Consider the following 17,932-nt stretch of genomic DNA (forward strand, 5'->3'; position numbering starts at 1 on the left):
TTATTATGAAAGATTGTTGAAGCTGTGACCAATTGAGTTTGATATGTTTTGGTTGTTGTACATACCAAGTAGCAGCAATGTCCTTTAAATGACCAGGCATGATAAATGGTAACGTTATCAAAATGGTCAAGCCACAATAGTACATCTTATGTGGGTGATGCGGCAAAAAATTGCAAACAGACTCTGGGAGTTAAAGTTGTTACTAGTTGATGTTGTTGATGTTCCATAAATGCCAATAAGGTATGATTTGTGGCAGTCATCTGCTGTAGCATTGAACTAAAAACATTCATCATTTGATCTAGGTAGGCTGCTGGTTGTTCTTGTTGTTGATACATGGGTTCGTCCTGATGGACAGATCTCAAGCTATTAGGGCTGAGTGGTGATATTGGCATCGTCATCTCCACTAGATGTGACAATCCAATCAAAGAGAGAGAGAGAGAGAGAGAGAGAGAGAGAGAGAGAGAGAGAGAGAGAGAGAGAGAGAGAGAGAGAGAGAGAGAGAGAGAGAGAGAGAGAGATGTCTTAACAGCCGGGCGTCGATCCAACTACCCCCTTCCTTTGATTACTTTCCTTCTTCTTGTTTCTTCCATTCAGTTACATCTTTAACCAGAGCAGTTAACTAGGGTTACCACAATATTAAGTAATGTAGCAAGACTTGGTTACTATCCCGATGTGGCGAGAAGTGTGATGGGGTTGTAGAGCCCTACTATGTTTTGTCTTTCTATAGCTAGGCGCATTTAGTGCTACCAAAAGCATCACTAAAATATCTAGGACACTTTTTTGGTAATACTAGTAACAATGTGGACATTTTATAATATCCTAACCAATTGTGTTGCTATAGACATTGCTATTGGTCGTATATGTCATATTGTGTGCAACATGTCAATTTGGCAAGCAAGGAAGCTATGCATTTCTACATTAAAAAAATGTATGCAAGGAGCCACAACTTGAGTTGATATATTCTAATATGTAGGGTCTTATGAAGATTGCAACTATGTGGGGATGCAAGTATTATATCTCTTTCATTGTTGATCATACTTGAAAAGTATGGGATCATTTTATACATCAAGAAAGAGAAGTGTTTACTCACTTTAAAAGGTTTAAAGCTTTTGTTGAGAAGAACGCATGGTTGCAAATCAAGCACCTAGGGTCAAATGGAGGGAGAGAATACTTTTTCAATGAAATTTTTGAGTTTTTATGGAAAAATGGAATATATAGGTAATCTACATGTAGATACAATTCATGGCAAAATGGAGCTCTTACACAAAAAATATTACAGAGGTGTCTCATGTTGAAAAAACTTACCTCATTATTATTGCACTAAAGCAACTACTACTATTATATCTATTATGAAGAAGACACCCATAGTCACTATACATTATGTGAAACTTGAGGAGAAGCATGCATGTACAAAGCCAAATTTGTCCCATCTAAAAGTGTTTGGGTGTATTTTTTATATGTATATTCCTAATGAGTTGCATGGACCCCAAATTAAAATTATGTGACCCACATGACCTATTTAAAAGCAAAGTTTGAGTGCATACATGCTCGATGCGAGTACTAGTGTCTAAATGTGAAAGTGCTTCAAAAACTAAGAGTGATATCATGTGTAGCTAGTGAGATGATCTAAGACAAATCACTCTCATAGGATAGATTATCTTTATAGGTCTTAGTTTTTCAATTTGGCACTTGTATTCAAACTATATCTCATAAGTTTGTATTTGTGCAACATTACAATAGTTTTTTGTTGATCGTGAGGAGTGGGAATTCCTTAAGACTCACACACACACACACACACACACACTCTCTCTCTCTCTCTCTCTCTCTCTCTCTCTCTCTCTCTCTCCTCTCCCCTAGACCATATGTATATTTGGATATCTCCATCTACAATCTATATATATACATACAAGAAGATAAAACCAAAAGCTATATGCAAGAATGTTCATTAAGGATGGGTAACAGATGGTTGTTGCTGATCTTGTTCATCCACCTTGTCAGTTTCCATGTCGAGGGGTTGTTTGTACTTGTACCAACGAGCAGACAAAAGAAAGAAGACAAAGTTGGCAAATTGAAGGATGCTGGTAGCCAAAAGAAGTAATCAAGATGACCACGATTGAGGTTTTGGGGAAGCCAAGCTTGAGGTCCGGTAGTGTAATGATGGACCATGGACACAAGAAAGCTACTGAGATAGTTGCCTGCAATGGGATCAAGACAATATTGGCATGTTGAAATTAGTAACATGTGTACATTTAATTGTTTGCTTCAACAATGCAAATCAAGGTTTGGGGGGTTAGTGTTCACATCTTGGAGATTATGAATTAGTTTTGTGTTTTTTCTTGTTTTTTGACATTTTTAACTCTTCTATGTGAGGCCATACTCATGAGGAAGTCTTTTGAAAGTGCAAAGAACTTGCATTTCCAAATGTGCAATAATAGTAGTGACAAACAAAATGGCATGCTAAAACTAGTATCGGCCGCACATTCATTAATGGTCTGGTTGAACAATGCAAATGGAAAGAAATAGTGTAAGCTACCTGATTTAGTTGGAGAATATTGAATGTGCAATAACATGAGTGACATTTTCTTTTATGTGAAGTAGACTAAGATGATAATTCAATGATTCATTAGACATATAAGAAATCCCAGCACCTGCGGAGATGCTAGTCCAGAAGAGTGCGGTGGCAGTGCTGCGCATGCTTTCCGGGGATTGGTCGTAGAAGAACTCCAAGTGGCCGATAGACATGAATGCCTCGGCAATACCATGCAGGGCGTACTGAGGCACCAGCCAGAACACCGGGATGGGGATGGTGGCGTGGGGCGCGTCGAGGAGGCCAAAGCGGGCGGCCGCGCGCTTGCGCTTCACCTCCACGAGAGCGGCGACGCAGGTGGCCAGCATGGACAGGAAGAAGCCGACACCCATGCGCTGGAGGAAGGTGATGCCGCGCGGGTGGCGGCTCAACTTCCACTTGCGGGCCAGGGGCATCAACACGCGATCGTACAGCGGGATGGTGAGCAGGAGGGCCCCGATCGAAAACACGCTCATGGATCCCGGCGGTATCTGGAAGGCTCCCCCCGCCGCGTGAGCATCACCGCTGCTGCTGTTCGACGACGACGACATAATCGAATATAATTGATGATCGTGGTGGAACACCCGACGGTCCATGGTCCGCGCCTGCAGCACCGAGAAGGTGTTCTGCTGTGCCGACGCCGTCACCAGCAGGATGCCCGCTGCCCAGATGGGGAACATCCGCAGAATGCTCTTCAGCTCTTCCACCTCCGTCACCCTGCACAGCCGCCACGTATTCACGCTCACCCGTCCATCCTCCCTTCGTGTCACGTCCCCGTCCATCCTCACAGCTGCTCTATCCAGAAACCTTCATATCCAGTACAAACAAAGCACATTAATTAAGTCACTAACAAGTGATTGGTAAATAATCACCCACCGCTATTACCAACCCCAACCACCATCTACATTCTACAGTAGTACTCTCGCGAGATACATGATAAAAACCAAAAGTTCTTTCTAACTTCTCTGCAACTTCATATTGCAGGGGCGTTTCATGAACTTCTATAATTCAAGTGTACTTGTACATGGATGTGCTGCTTCAATCTGTATATTATGTAACCGAGTAACTTTTCTGGCAATTCCAATCCCACTTAGGTACGCACATTAAGCGCGCGTGTAGACATGCAATACCCTGGTCCCCACCTGGCACCCAAAGTTCAAACATGTTTACGTGCAGGCTGCAGCCAAACAGAAACCTCCCACCATAAGTGCCATATTCAATCGTCTTCCACTGAATCTTTGTCGGTGATATATCCACTTTGAACTTTGAAGGCTACATGGTCCATGGATATATTGCATTGGATATCCACTTCGAACGCAACATTGAAACATGCATCAATGCATTTTCTCGAAGTAGGACCTTATGTCTAAACAAGTAAAAACTCCGGCACTCGTTCAATTTTGCCTTCATTATGTTTTGCACCCAGATTTTCGTGTAAGCTCCCCTTTAGTGGTCACATACAAGGAATAGTAAATGACACTTGAGTCTCAAATCAAATGCATTTTTGACATCACTAGATCAAAGAGACACTTCAAATGCCCACTACAACAAGTTGCACAATGTATGATTGATAGATGAGCGTTGCACTTCATATTGTGATCTATCTTGGTTCTTTTGACAAGGTATTAGTGAGATGCTACCACAAATAACTCCCAAGATTCTTTAATTCCCCGATATTAATGTTGCTGCATGACATTTTATTCATTTTGGGATCTACTAATGAAGATCTTCTAAGGCATGTTGTAGTAAACAAGAAAGGAGTGTGCAATAACTTGGCATGTTCCTATCACAACATGTCCCTGAAATGGATGGGTCATGCACCATTATGGATCCAAATATGCACAGATATACAATATACAAACTAGGTCACGGATACAATAGAACTCCAAAAATAGGTTAAAACATATAATCAAGCAATTATGAGCTTAATAATAAACATAAGTTGCCATATAAGGATTCAGTTCATTATGATATCTTTAGAGTCAAAGGGGCTATACAAGATAGTCATCTCTTTGCATGTATTGAGTTTTCACACAACAAATGATACGTAGGCAAGTGATTACATGTACCAAGTACATTAAAGGGTACATATAGATATGCAAATTTTCAATAGAACATTAGAATTTTAAAAGATATATGCTTAGATATAGAAAAGAAAAAAAACAATACAATGATCTTAACCTATGGAATTGCAAGAGTCTATCACTAAGGATGATGACTTATAGTAAATGGAAAATATGCATTTTTGAAAGCCTTGCTGAAAGTAATGGAGTGAATTATCACAATGGCTCCATCTAAAGGATGTATATATTCATGCACTAATTTTGCATGCATAAATAAGCAAGAACATGTCGACACCATACTACACTTACTAAAATATGCAAATCTTCTCATGTGTCATGCACGCACCCACAAAAGTGTCCACATGCTATAAACATGCCAATGCAGACATGTGCACATGCTCAAAGGTATTTAGATATGGCCTTGCAGTCACATGTGTATTATGGGGTTTACATATGTATACATGTGTTTTGTTTTGCATGGGTGGCACATCCATGTGCACACATGTGTGCACATACACTCTCTCATGGACACCTCACTTCTAGGTGGAAAAACATATGGAGTTAAGGAATATAGTTGTACAACTTGCCATAGTAAATGTGATTGTGGAAAATTTATTGTTGCTTTAAGTGTTGTTGAGAGAAGGAAGAGGAAGATGAAGAAGAGATGGAATAACAAGCATTTATCTTCAAAAGATCTCTCAAGGTAAAAGCTTTCTTATTCATGGAGGTTGTTAGTAGGAAGTGAATTAGAGCATGAAGATTCTAGGAGGAATAGGAATGTGAAGAAGAGATGGAAGAGCAAACATTTATCTTCAAAACATCTCTCGAGATAAGAGCTTTATTATTTATGGTAGATGTTGTAGGAAGTGAAGAGCATGAAGAGGCCAGGAGAAATAGGAAGAGGAAGAGGAAAAGAGACGTTGTAAGGTGAACAATTGCATCCATGTGTAAGAATACAAAAGTGTCACGACGTTTACTGCGGGTTGAGGGTATCGTATGTGTGTGTGTGTGTGTGTGTGTTTGCTCTTGATACCAAGATTACATTCTCCTTGGACGCTCTCTTTGGAACTGGAGAGGTACTAAAAGGCTAACAGGAAAGTTTCCCGTCAGCTCCCTTCTTCCCCTCCCATTGCATCTAGTCGGCAGCTTCTCCCCCTTGTCATTGTCAAGGGAGATACTCTACAGACAGGAGAGAGGGGAGAATCGCCGCTCTCTTCTCTCTCCCTCAGGGGAGAGGAAAAAGGTGCTCCACTCACCCGGATCATGGCACTTCAGCTGCTGCTCGTACAGGAGCCGCAGTTCGAATCTATGCCCCCAGGGACCATGGCATCTACATGCGCGCCCACCTTCCATCCAGAAAGTCAAGGTCTTGCAGCCTATTTGAGAACCTCCTTTCATCCCCTACTTAGCACCAGTGTTTATAATAACGCCAACCCAAGAACAATATCTAGCAAAATCATGGCCGGCCGCCAACGTACAAGGAAGCATGGGAATTCTACACGGGGAGAACCCGCCCTCAAGAACTTCTCCAAGAAAGAAATCAAGCTATTGGATTGGATTACCAATCCCAACAAGGTCTGGCGAAATAGCATCATCATCCTGAAGGTTGCCGACACCCAGAGGCTCGGCCTGGAGCTTAGCCATATCATGTCCAAGGAAGCCATCAAACGAATCCGATAGGAATCTCTAGCCCTTTGTGAAATCCTTGATCACAGCACCTTTGGGGAAGATGCTGAGGCAAAGGCCAAGAAACATTATTAATCCCTGGTGGTTCCCACAAGTTTTTAATAGAAATGGATTTGAACAATAAGCTGCCCGACTTTCTTCTCATCTCAGACTTAGAGGGTGATTAATCTGATTACCAAACAACCTGTGTCTTACAGAAATCTGCCTAATGCATGCTTCAAATGCATGAAGCAAGGTCACTTTATTAGGAGCTGTCCCCAACTTAAATCAAATGACTTTTGGAGAAAATAAAGAAGATAAAGAAGTCTCCTCAGGATGGTTTCCAACAAGTCTAAAGGAAGTTTTAAAAAATCAAAGCTCCAATAAAAAGAAGGTCGGTAACAATAAATAATCCCCGCCCCCCAACCCCCCTTCTTTTGTTAGAGGTCTCCAATGAGTCCACACGCCCAAAGCCGGTTAAGGGGAGTGGTAATGAAGGAGGTGCCAGTTCAAAAACTAACCTAACAATGATGAGATCTTCACAAAATTCCCAAAAGAGAGAGAACCCTAATCCAAATCCAAACCAGAAATGTGATGATGTTATTAAATTTAGGGATGTGGATGATAATGAGGATGACTTTGATCAATTTCAAAATCCTGAAGTCTCTCTCGGTCCTCCAAAAAATCAACTCTGCCTCAATAAAACTATGAAATATAGAAACTCTAAAGTAGGAGACAATGCTAGTAATCCCTTTTCTAATTCTAAGAGTAAGGAGACTCCAAGGAAAGGTAAAAGCAAGAAATGATTAACATTATCAATTCCCTCAAATTTTTAACTAACAATTGTAAAGGGTTTACAAGTCAACCCTAGAACACCAAGAACCCTAAAAAATGGGGTCATGAACCAAACATTATCTATTTGTAGGAGATCAAAGTTGTAGTAAATCAAGAAAATTAACTTAGTTCATCAAAATTTTCAATGGACCTTTATCCAGCACGATCACAGGAGTGGTGGGGCCATGGTTCGAGTAATAATAAACTCCAAGGATTTTTAATCAAAACCAATATTATTGACCTTGGCAATAGATGGGTTCCTTCCCATGTCAAAGTCAAGGAAGAATTTGTAATGTCTCACTATATGCCTCATGCTTAGACCAAGAGAGAGCAATTGGCATATGGAATTCACTAATGCAAATTCAATACCCAATAATACTAGTAGGGGACTTCAACATGGTTGAAGACATCCGTAACAAATCACAAATGAAAGGTCAAGTAATTTCAAGTAATGGTAAGATGGTTGGTTGAATTATGTCTCCTTCCATGGACTTCCTAATAATATCATTAAAGAAACTAAATCCACCTAGTCAAACAATAAAAAATGAAGTGCGGCCAAGAAGGCAAGACTAGATAGGACATATATCTCAACAGGTTTGCTCTCTGTTTTCTCCAAAGCTACAAATTCCATAAAGAGTTTCTAATCACTTTTCGGTTATGACAATATTGTCTAGTAATACTTGTATTGCAAGACTAGGGTAGATGCCTTTATTAATACTTCACAACCTTCTCAAGCTCGAGCTACCATTGTTAAGACAACTCAAGCTTTGCTAAAATAAACAAAGAGATAAAATGAATAAAAGCAAAGAACTTAGGTAGCAAAAGTATGCCATGCTAATAAAGCTAGAATACATGTTAATGCTAGCAAACTAGATCTTCAAGAAGAGTTACTCACAGTCAAACATGGACTTACAAACCTAGAAGAGGAAGAAACCAATAATATAAGACTCTATGTACACTATGTACACCAACTATGGAGATGTTCAATACATTTTTTAAAAAGAAGGAAAAGGATTTGGTATAGATGTTGATTTAAAAAAAGGCTCCAAAAAGGATGGTTCCCTTGGTAATTCCAAGGAAGAAAATCTAGAGACTACTAGATTATCCTTTCAATACATCTTCTCCCCTCCCAAAGAATAGTCCCATGAACTAATGCTAGCAAAAGACAAAGTTACCAAAGCTAGACACACAATCCATGGCCCACATCCTAAGTGCTAACATATGGGACTAGGTAGGAGGTTTATCAAATGTTTGAGTACTCTATTTTAAAATTTCAATGTTATTTGTTATAAATGGTGAACTATCAACATCTATCCCCCTTTACAGATCTATCAAACAAGGTTACTCTCTAGCCCCCCTGCTCTTTGTCATCTTTGCTAATACTCTTGGCTAGTTGGTAGAGAAAGAACTAAAAAGGGGAAGACTACAAGTCATCAGGCTACACGGTAACAAGGACATGGTCCTTAACGTATTCGTTGATGATACATATGGCATAGTTAGTAATGACCCTTCCTCAATAAGTGCATTCTAGAACTATATTCAAACCTTCTACTTAGCCTTAGGTTTGGTGGTCACAATGAGAAGCTTCAAGTCCCAAAGGTCACATGGGAGGATTGCACTCATGGCAAAGAAGAGAGGAGGGGGCTTTGACTGCTTAACCTAGTCAAGCTGGTAAATAAACTAGCTACCGTATGGGTAGTAAAAGCATTCCAACATGATCAAGAAGACTCAACAATTGCTATAATTTTCCTGTGGAGGAGTGCCCTAGATGGAAAAGGCACACAACTGTAGTTGCCTTCAACCAAGTTAAAGTTGTTGTCAAAGGGACATGCTCAAAACTCATGAAGAGCATTCAGAGTGCTTGGCTCACTCTCAAAGAGAAAGGGCTTTCATAGTTCAATAATTGCATATCAATTCCCCATTGGACACAATAAATCCAAAAAGTGGTTCAACAAATAACAAGCATTTGGGACTACAATAGAGGAGATTGGAACGATACAAATAGTCTGAGAATACAATTCGAGTTCTCGATGAGGCATACGTGTTTGTAAGCATGTGCTCTCTACCAACAAAAACTAGATATTGCATTGTAGTGGGAGTGCTACTTTCATGTGGTTGAGATAGTCCGGCTGCCCGGACTACCCGAACAAAAGTCCAATGTTGTTGTAACTTTTTTCCAACTTTATCTTAAATTACACACATATCTACGTAGTTACGGTGACGTTTATGCCACCATTGCACACGTCAATAAAACAACACAAGACAAGGAGCAGGGAGCTGATACTTCACTTAAACTGAGAAGTGTGGCGTAGGCAGGTGGTTGGAATAATTAAATTGGTGCCGCCGGCGGCTGGTGGCTTGGGGCACGATGATAATGAGGATGGGGATGAGTTGGTAGTGAGGAGCCCGTGGTCGTGCTGCGGGTGCGAGTGCGGCTCATAGTGGTCCAGGGGATGATTGGCTGGGATGGGCAGATGACGCTTGCGGCAGGCAGCGACAAGCACGCGAGCGAGGCGGGTGAAGGGGCTGCCCGTGGGCGGGGCGTGGACGTAAAGGCGCCAGCCCGCCAGGAAGCTCAGGATCGACAGCAGCATCAACCCCGTGGGGATACCGAAGCCCACCCCCCACCCCACGTTGTCCTGCACCCACACAATCAGCGTCACCGCCAACAACGCCGACGCCCCCATGCAGAAGTAATACCAGTTGAAGAAGCTCCACAACGCCTTGTTGTTGCTGTGATCAGTATAGTTTACGTAATCATGAGAATTATTACTAGCATCGCTTGCAATTTTATAACTACTCCCCCCCCGATCATTGGCAGCTACGTCGTCCTTCTTATCGTCAGAACTGTCATGATATGCCGATGCCGATGATGATCCATGCTGCTGCAACTGGTCCGCCCCGAACGCCGCCACGCATGGTCGGATGCCTCCCGCCCCCACCGCCGTCAACATGAAACTCAGAAACACCAATGCCAGTTGGCTGCTGGTCGCCACCTGGCAACCATTCGTGCTGCTGCTGCTTGATATGTCACATTGAGGAGGGTGGAGTGATGGCGCGACGGCCGTCAAAGTGAGAAGGGACATTCCCTGCAGAAGCAAGACGTTTAACATTAATATGATCTCTAATTATTTGAAATAAGACTACTCATATTATTACTAGCCTCGTTATTGTTATTTTAGATTAGATGTACAATACCAGCTGGCAGCATCTTATACTTACCAAGAAATAGATGATGGAGGAGGACGCGATTATCCAGAAACGTCCCACGTAGGCGTCCGCCAGGAAGGCTCCCACAAGCGGCGTAAGACTAGAGGTCCCTCCAAAGTTAGTCAATGCATTGACAGCTTTGACGTAATCCATGTGCAGCTCTTGTGTCAGATACATTATCAAATTGGCGCCAAATCCGATCGCCGCTAGCTTCTCACACACCTCATTCCCTGATTGATAACAATAGAGCACAATATGCTACTCATTAATAATCACATATTGTAAATTGGACTGACACCTAATGTTTCTGTTGCAGCTTTGCCTCTTGAAATCATATATTATTCCCGACGTTTACCGAAGATGAAAGGCATGGCCTTCCAGCCAGCAGCACCATGGTGCTGTTTCTCCGCCTTAATTTCCAGATCCTGCTCCGACGAGGGTTCGTGTTTGTTATCTCGATAAGCCACGCACTGATGTTCGTTGCTTGGCTTCATGCCCTGCTCCATTTTCTCCAATTGTACCTCACCGACGTCCGACTTTTTGATGGCTTCATTGCTTCGCCCTCCTAAACACTTTTGGACCAGATACTTACAGGGCAAATTACTCCTACTGGCGCGGTTCTTTGCGCAATCATCCGACATAATTAGGGCACTAGTTGTGCAGATTTAGGATAATATGAGGCCTGTATTCAGCTTTTGCTGGAAGCGTTAATTACCATGGCAGTCCATTAAGACGTGGAAACTGGCATACGACGCTAAATCATCTAGAAACCTAGACGATTGATCTAGTCCTAGATCATCATATGCGACCGATGCTGATTGTGCACGTGTCTTGTCAAGAATATAGCACAGGCATAGGGAAAACCTGTGGAATAAATAGGGGTATACAAAGTAACTGATTCATGTGCTGTTTCGCAACAGGATCAAAGTGGCCCGTTGAGATGGATTGATATTACTAGCATGCATGTATGACAGAGTATGAGGCTACTACTTGTTGTCTTTGTGGCCCGTGAACGCACCTCTTTATAGCCAGAGATGGCACTGCAAAGGCTGCACCTGAGGAAGAAGGGAGCAATGATGGAGGATCTTTTGCAGAGCGGGTCCATGAGGACGGGCAAGCAAGCATGGTAGTGACACGATGCAATCTTTCTGTAAGGCTGATTGGCGAGCCGAGAACTTAGCATGTAAAGACGATCAATCGAATATTACGTTAAAGGGTGGGAACCACATAGCCGACCAAATGTACCCGTACCGAGCAAAAGAGATGTTTCTCAGACCGATTAGAACCAATGACATAAGATTAATTTCACGCGCCAGATTACCCCACGTATTACAATTAAATTAACGAGGTGTACTAGATCTCATACGTATTAGATCTTTGGCCAGAATAGTACACTTGAGTGGTTCACCTTCTCAAGTTGATGAGCCCCTCGTGATCTGGAGGAGCCCACAATGGGGTTCCTCGAATCAAATCTTGCGATCAATTTCGAACTCCCGCTGTACATCTTCTTCTTAGTTAGGCTATTTTAAGGCTATGCTGCGTTCCTCGTGATATGTAGCCTGAGTAGTGAGCCACCTTCCTGAGAAACAACTCATGAGGCTTGCCGTCATTTTGATCACTAACAGATGTCAATACATGCAGTTGATGTTATGAATATCCATCCACTCTCATTAGAGAGATGCATCCATTGCTAGAATGCTACAATGGTGAGGGTTTACGCACCATGGAATTTGTAAAACCAAGCTTCTGAATTTCATGTATTAAATTAAAGCGAGTTATAAATATGTACACAGTGCGTCTATTGGTGGAAAGAACTAGTTGAGATTCCAAAATTGCTTGGATGCGAAATCTATTTAATAAACTTTCCTTCTTGAGACAATTCACAAGGTCCTTTTAAATAGGAAGGGAATAAGTACATCACACAAGCTTGTCTTAATCTTCCATCAACAATGCACTTGCACTTAATATGTAAGTTGCATGTTTCTCTTAAGGAGACTTCCCCAGATTTCCTATATAATCTTGTGAAACATCTCATTTCTAGAAAATAGGTGAAATTTAACATGTGAGTTATTGAAACCCCTCAAATTAAGGTGCTCATAAGAGGGACTTTTCCATGATAACCAAGGCAATTGAATTGCATTGGGGTTTTAGCACTTTTTGTTTACATGACCTCATATCCTCATATCATAAATTGCAAATGTCATAGAAATAAAAGAAAATGATGGCACATTATTATGTCATAGTACTTAAAAATAACACGGTATTTTTAATAGTGAACCTTTGCTCGTAATGGATATACCACACGGGGACTTTTCCATGATAACCAAGGCAATTGAATTGCATTGGGGTTTTAGCACTTTTTGTTTACATGACCTCATATCCTCATATCATAAATTGCAAATGTCATAGAAATAAAGGAAAATGATGGCACATTATTATGTCATAGTACTTAAAAACAACACGGTATTTTTAATAGTGAACCTTTGCTCGTAATGGATATACCACACGGGGACTTTTCCATGATAACCAAGACAATTGCATTGCATTGGGGTTCTAGCACTTTTTGTTTACATGACGTCATATCCTCATATCATAAATTGCAAATGTCATAGAAATAAAGGAAAATGATGGCATGTTATTATGTTATAGTACTTAAAAATAATACGGTATTTTTAATAGTGAACCTTTGCTCGTAATGGATATACCACATGGTTATAAAGTTGGGTAATGAAAAGTTTGATTGTTTACAACTATCTTCATTTTGAAGTCTTAGATCTAATCTAAAAGCGTACATTTGTTCTAAATTGTGTACATTTCAGTAGCCTTCTTGGCATAAGCAAATATTGATGATATAACATCATAAGTATTTTTTCACAAGGTAGTGCCAAAACAAAATTTCAAATATGAATTCTTGTGTTGCATATCCTGGTGCAATGATATGTTTACAACAACCATTGAGACTTTAGAATGACTATTGAGACACGATGCACAAGATGTTAAGAAGATACAGATTGGCTAAAACACAACCAAATGTATATGGGTTGAGAAATATGTGGTCCCGTAGTATGTGTTTTGATGGACTTAAGGGAGATGATTGCATTGATTGTGAGTGTTTTTTCTTGATGGTCCACTTTTCAAGTACTTTTCACCTTTGATAGTCATATATGCTAGGCGGTTTTCTCCCTGCTATGGATATGATGGTCATGTGATAGACATATGCGCGATGTGTCTTTGAACACCAATGTCTCTATGAAATTTCTCATTTCTATGGTAATACATGTAGCCATAATAGATATGACCATAATATGTACAACTATGATATAGTATATGGCCAAAATGTATATAGATATGAGACACGCTCACAAAGAATATAGTTGTGATCTATAAGGTTGCATAATAGATATGACTATTATATACATTACAAGTGACTAGGCCCATAGATGGCCACATTGGCAAAACTTCTAAACTTTTCCAAAAAACTTATATGAATGTCGAAGATCAGTGTTTAGGCTCGTATTAAAAGACCAACATCTATAGTTTTGTATTTTACTAAAAATAAGCACGTTTTTTATTGCATTCTTAGATATGCTTTGTATGCAAAACTCAAAGTAATCCAAATGATTTTTTAAACATACTCTATCTATAAATTTCACACAAATGGCCCTTCCAACTATAAAGTAACATTATACAATTTGAATCGGCCACCAAAAAAAAAATTGCAATCAAGAATATAGCTTGACATATGAAAATGTACAATGTGAATATAAGACAAAAATGAGAAAATGTATACTTCAAATTTAAAAGAAGAATTAAGAGCATCTAAATGGTAGACCTTCTTATATTATCACAAAATTCAAGGTTGTACATAAAGATTTGAAAGACAAAATTTTCTTTCAATCATTAGACAAGAGGATTTGGAAGCTTCCAAAGAATGCCATTTTATGCATTACAAAAAAGTAAGCAATATACATCAAAATTTGAGAGCCAATTTGTTGGCTTCCATCAATAACTTGGTTATCTACAATCTAAGATGGTGTGTTTGATACATTAGCAAACACCACAAGGGAATGGAACTATAGTGATGCTAGTTAGCAATGCTTTCTCTTATTGTTGCTATTAGTGTTGCTATACAATGAAGAAAAAAGGGCCAAATTAATTCACACACACACATGCACGCGCGCACGCGCACACACACACACACACAACAAGGAAAATAAAAAGAAAGAGAAGGCTAAGCAGAGCATGAAGGAAAAGAAAAAACCCATGAAGGAAAGTGGAGGAGAAGGAAAAGAAAAACACCATGAAAGGAGAGCTTCAAGGGAGAAGCTATGTATCTTCAAGCCTCAAGGTAAGCCATTCCCTCCCTCTATCCTTTCTACTTTTGATGAGAGAGAGAGAGAGAGAGAGAGAGAGAGAGAGAGAATGTGTATATGTGTGGGAAGAGAGAGATGGAGAGGGAGATGAAGAGAGAAAACTATCAAAAGTAGGAAAGTGAGAGAGAGAGAGAGAGAGAGAGGGCATAAGAGAGAGAATTAATAAAGCATTTAAAAATATTCTTTTAAATCAAAAATATTATTTTTACTTAAAATATCATTTTAATACTATAAAAGATAGGTATTTATAAACAATTATATTAATATAAAATTATTTTAATTTTTATTTTTAATGTAAGAGAGAAAAAAGATGATTTGGAAAAAGAGAGGGTATAAGAGAGAGAGAGTTTGTGTGTGTGTCACACACACACACACACACACACACATAGGCATAGAGTATGAGAGAAAGAGAAATACAAAGAGAGAGAGAGAGAGAGAGAGAGAGAGAGAGAGAGAGAGAGAGGGAGAGAGAGAGGAGGAGGAGGAGGAGGAGAGAAAAAGAGTGTGAGAGTAAGAGAGAGAAGCATACTTAGTACACTACAACATATTGGGCCTATAGTGACACCTATAGCAATGCCTTTAATCTAGGAAAAAAAGCATTCCTATCATCGCTAAAGGTATCGTTATTAGTATCACTACAAACTAATTGCTATTAGCATTACTAGTGATGTTGCTATTGGTGTCACTATATAGTGATATAAATCATTAGGAAAAAATTAGACTTAAAAATGGGCCCTTAAAAATAATATAGTTTAAGATATGGGCCTTTTGAATTGTCTGATAGGAAGGTTAGATTTTGATATCCATGGAGGGTAAATCTTTCCTCTCCAAATCTTAGGTTTTTTATTTTAAAAAAGAGTAGTGGATATTTTTAAAAGGGGATGAATAAATAGCACACTAAATTTGAGTCTCTCTCACCTTGTGTTTTCTCCCATATTTTAGTGAACTTTCAATTTTTCTTCTTTTTTCCTCTCACAAAATGTGTTTAACCTTAAAGTTTAGCAACATACTACTTTTTCTCTCTTCTCCATTCTAGTAAACTTTTCATCTCCATTGAAGCTCTCTAGTGAGAGAAATTAAGGTTTTGAGTGTTCTACGTACCTCTCCACATTTTTCTCCTTGCAGCTCCAAAATTTGGGGAAAACACAGGTATCCATCTCTCTTTCTATTTTCTCTTATTTGATGTTTTTTCAATAGGATTTGATATTATTTGTTACTATTATTGTTCTTTTGTTGCAGAGGTTATTTTGGACAGGAGACACGAGTGAATAGACCTTGATATTGATTCTAATTGTTGTTGTTTTCTTGCAGAGTTCATTTGGAGCAAGAGATGAGGTACTGACCTCACACACAACACACTCTATATATATATATATATATATATATATATATATATATATATATATATATATATATATATATATATATATATATATATATATATGCCTCTTTTCTATTGTTTTTTTAGTATACCTTCATGTAAATACTAACTCTTGCTATTGTCTCTTTTGCATAGATCAATTGGGTAAGATTGGATAGGTGCTCATTGCTTTGTCTCTCCCATTCACTCACACACTCGCTTTCTTCCTCTATGTGTTTTCCCTTTTCTATTATCTTTACAATAGAGTTTGATGCTAGTTCTAACTTTCAATCAATTGTTATTACAACACTTAACACAAGGTAGAGTAAAGGTTTTGTAGCTCTAGATTTTGATTAGCAACAATTCAATCTTATCTTTAGTAGATTAGCTTATAGGTAAATTCACGCAATTTTGTGTCACTTTTATTCATTCAACTATCTAGATATTTTTTATTAAAAGGGATTCATCAAATTGAAAAATCTAATCATAGTTTTCTCATGTCTATGATTTCAATAGGTTTCGATGATCATAAGTTTTAAATCTATTGTTGTTACTGCAATCAATAGAGCGGTGTAGATATTCTACCTTATATGTAAATTCTCTCTTTTATATTACAAGAACTCAAGAATAATTAGTTATTTTGGTTGTTATTGAAGGGTTATGTTTCTATGATATACAAGTATTATACAACCTTTAGGTGAAGTAAATGTTTTGGGCTCCCATTCTCCATTTGCGCTCTTGCTACACATGGTGCAAGAGTTTATGGAATGAGAAGGATACCTTGTGGACGCCATGTAAAAGACAATGAGTATGCAGACAACGTGCAAAGAAAGAAACCTAAAAAGAGACGTCAAGGAGACAAATTAAAAATACTACGAGTACCAAGAACATTGAAAATTCTCTCGATTTTCAAAATGGTCTTAATTAACTTAACTTTGTCATGTCTTCGTCAGAGGTTTTGATAGCTTTTATTAGTTAATAGGGATCGTTGGGACTACCAAAACTTGTCAGGGTTTGAAGATTTCAGCTAAATAGGAGGGGAGAACCACAAAATGAACTCTACTACAAAAGCAGAGGAGACAAAAATACCATATTTTTGTCCACATGGCAAAATCTCTTTGGCCCTTTCCTTAATCTATGGATTAACAAAAGTGTTGTTTTTAATGTTTTTTGGCCCTAATGTGTTGGTATTTCTGTCTTTTTGGAGCTTACCTTGTATTTCCAAATGACTTGCCTTTTTCCTTACTCTTATTCTTAGTTAAGGATTTTAGTGGAGGAGATTCGGGGTCGACTGGCATGATTGCCATGTCCAAAATCAACTCAATACATCTCTCTCTTATCCACCATGTGTATGAATCAGGGTAATCTTGGCACTGCGAGAAAAAGTATAATTTAAGTTGAAAAGTGTACCCAACATGTATCTTAAAAAGTCGAAAGTTGTTAGGGCAGTGGTAGTTCGTACTTGTAGGGAGTTAAAATAAAGAAATGGAATGATTATAAAATTTGATGATAATGCAACAATTGTAGTGAAAGCTCAAAGACATGTTGCTCAAAAAACAATGTGAAAGATACTTACATTTACCCCATCTATCATGAGAATCTTTGAATCTACTATTGTCCTACAAACATTCGAAATCACTCTCCATCCACAAGAATGCACATCATTTTGCAAGGACACTTCTTGTAAGAGAAAGCTATATGGCTTTCGAGGATCAGCAATATCCTCATAAGTGGTGTTAAAAAAGGTAACCACCAACCTACCAACATTGTAAATGGAAACATGCTACTGAAAAAAGATAATAAAATAAAATAAATAATAAACCAAAAAGTGAGGATTATTGTATTCAATGCATATTTTTGC

At 39.0% G+C, this 17,932-nt stretch overlaps 1 protein-coding gene across 1 annotated transcript; it reads right to left on the reverse strand.

The window, feature by feature from the left end:
- Positions 1–1,895: 1,895 nt before the first annotated feature.
- LOC148015650 (protein NRT1/ PTR FAMILY 3.1-like) lies at positions 1,896–11,337 on the reverse strand. The gene is given in 6 exon segments (XM_087666088.1): positions 1,896–2,088; positions 2,091–2,195; positions 2,649–3,373; positions 9,418–10,217; positions 10,351–10,568; positions 10,694–11,337. Coding segments are annotated over 6 exon segments (2,277 nt in total). The 5' UTR covers positions 10,980–11,337; the 3' UTR covers positions 1,896–1,945.
- Between the last annotated feature and the right edge of the window lie 6,595 nt (positions 11,338–17,932).

This window comes from Lygodium microphyllum, chromosome 24, assembly GCF_053477565.2.
Source record: "Lygodium microphyllum isolate KBCC chromosome 24, Lygodium_microphyllum_v1.1.10, whole genome shotgun sequence".
Lineage (NCBI taxonomy): Eukaryota > Viridiplantae > Streptophyta > Polypodiopsida > Schizaeales > Lygodiaceae > Lygodium > Lygodium microphyllum.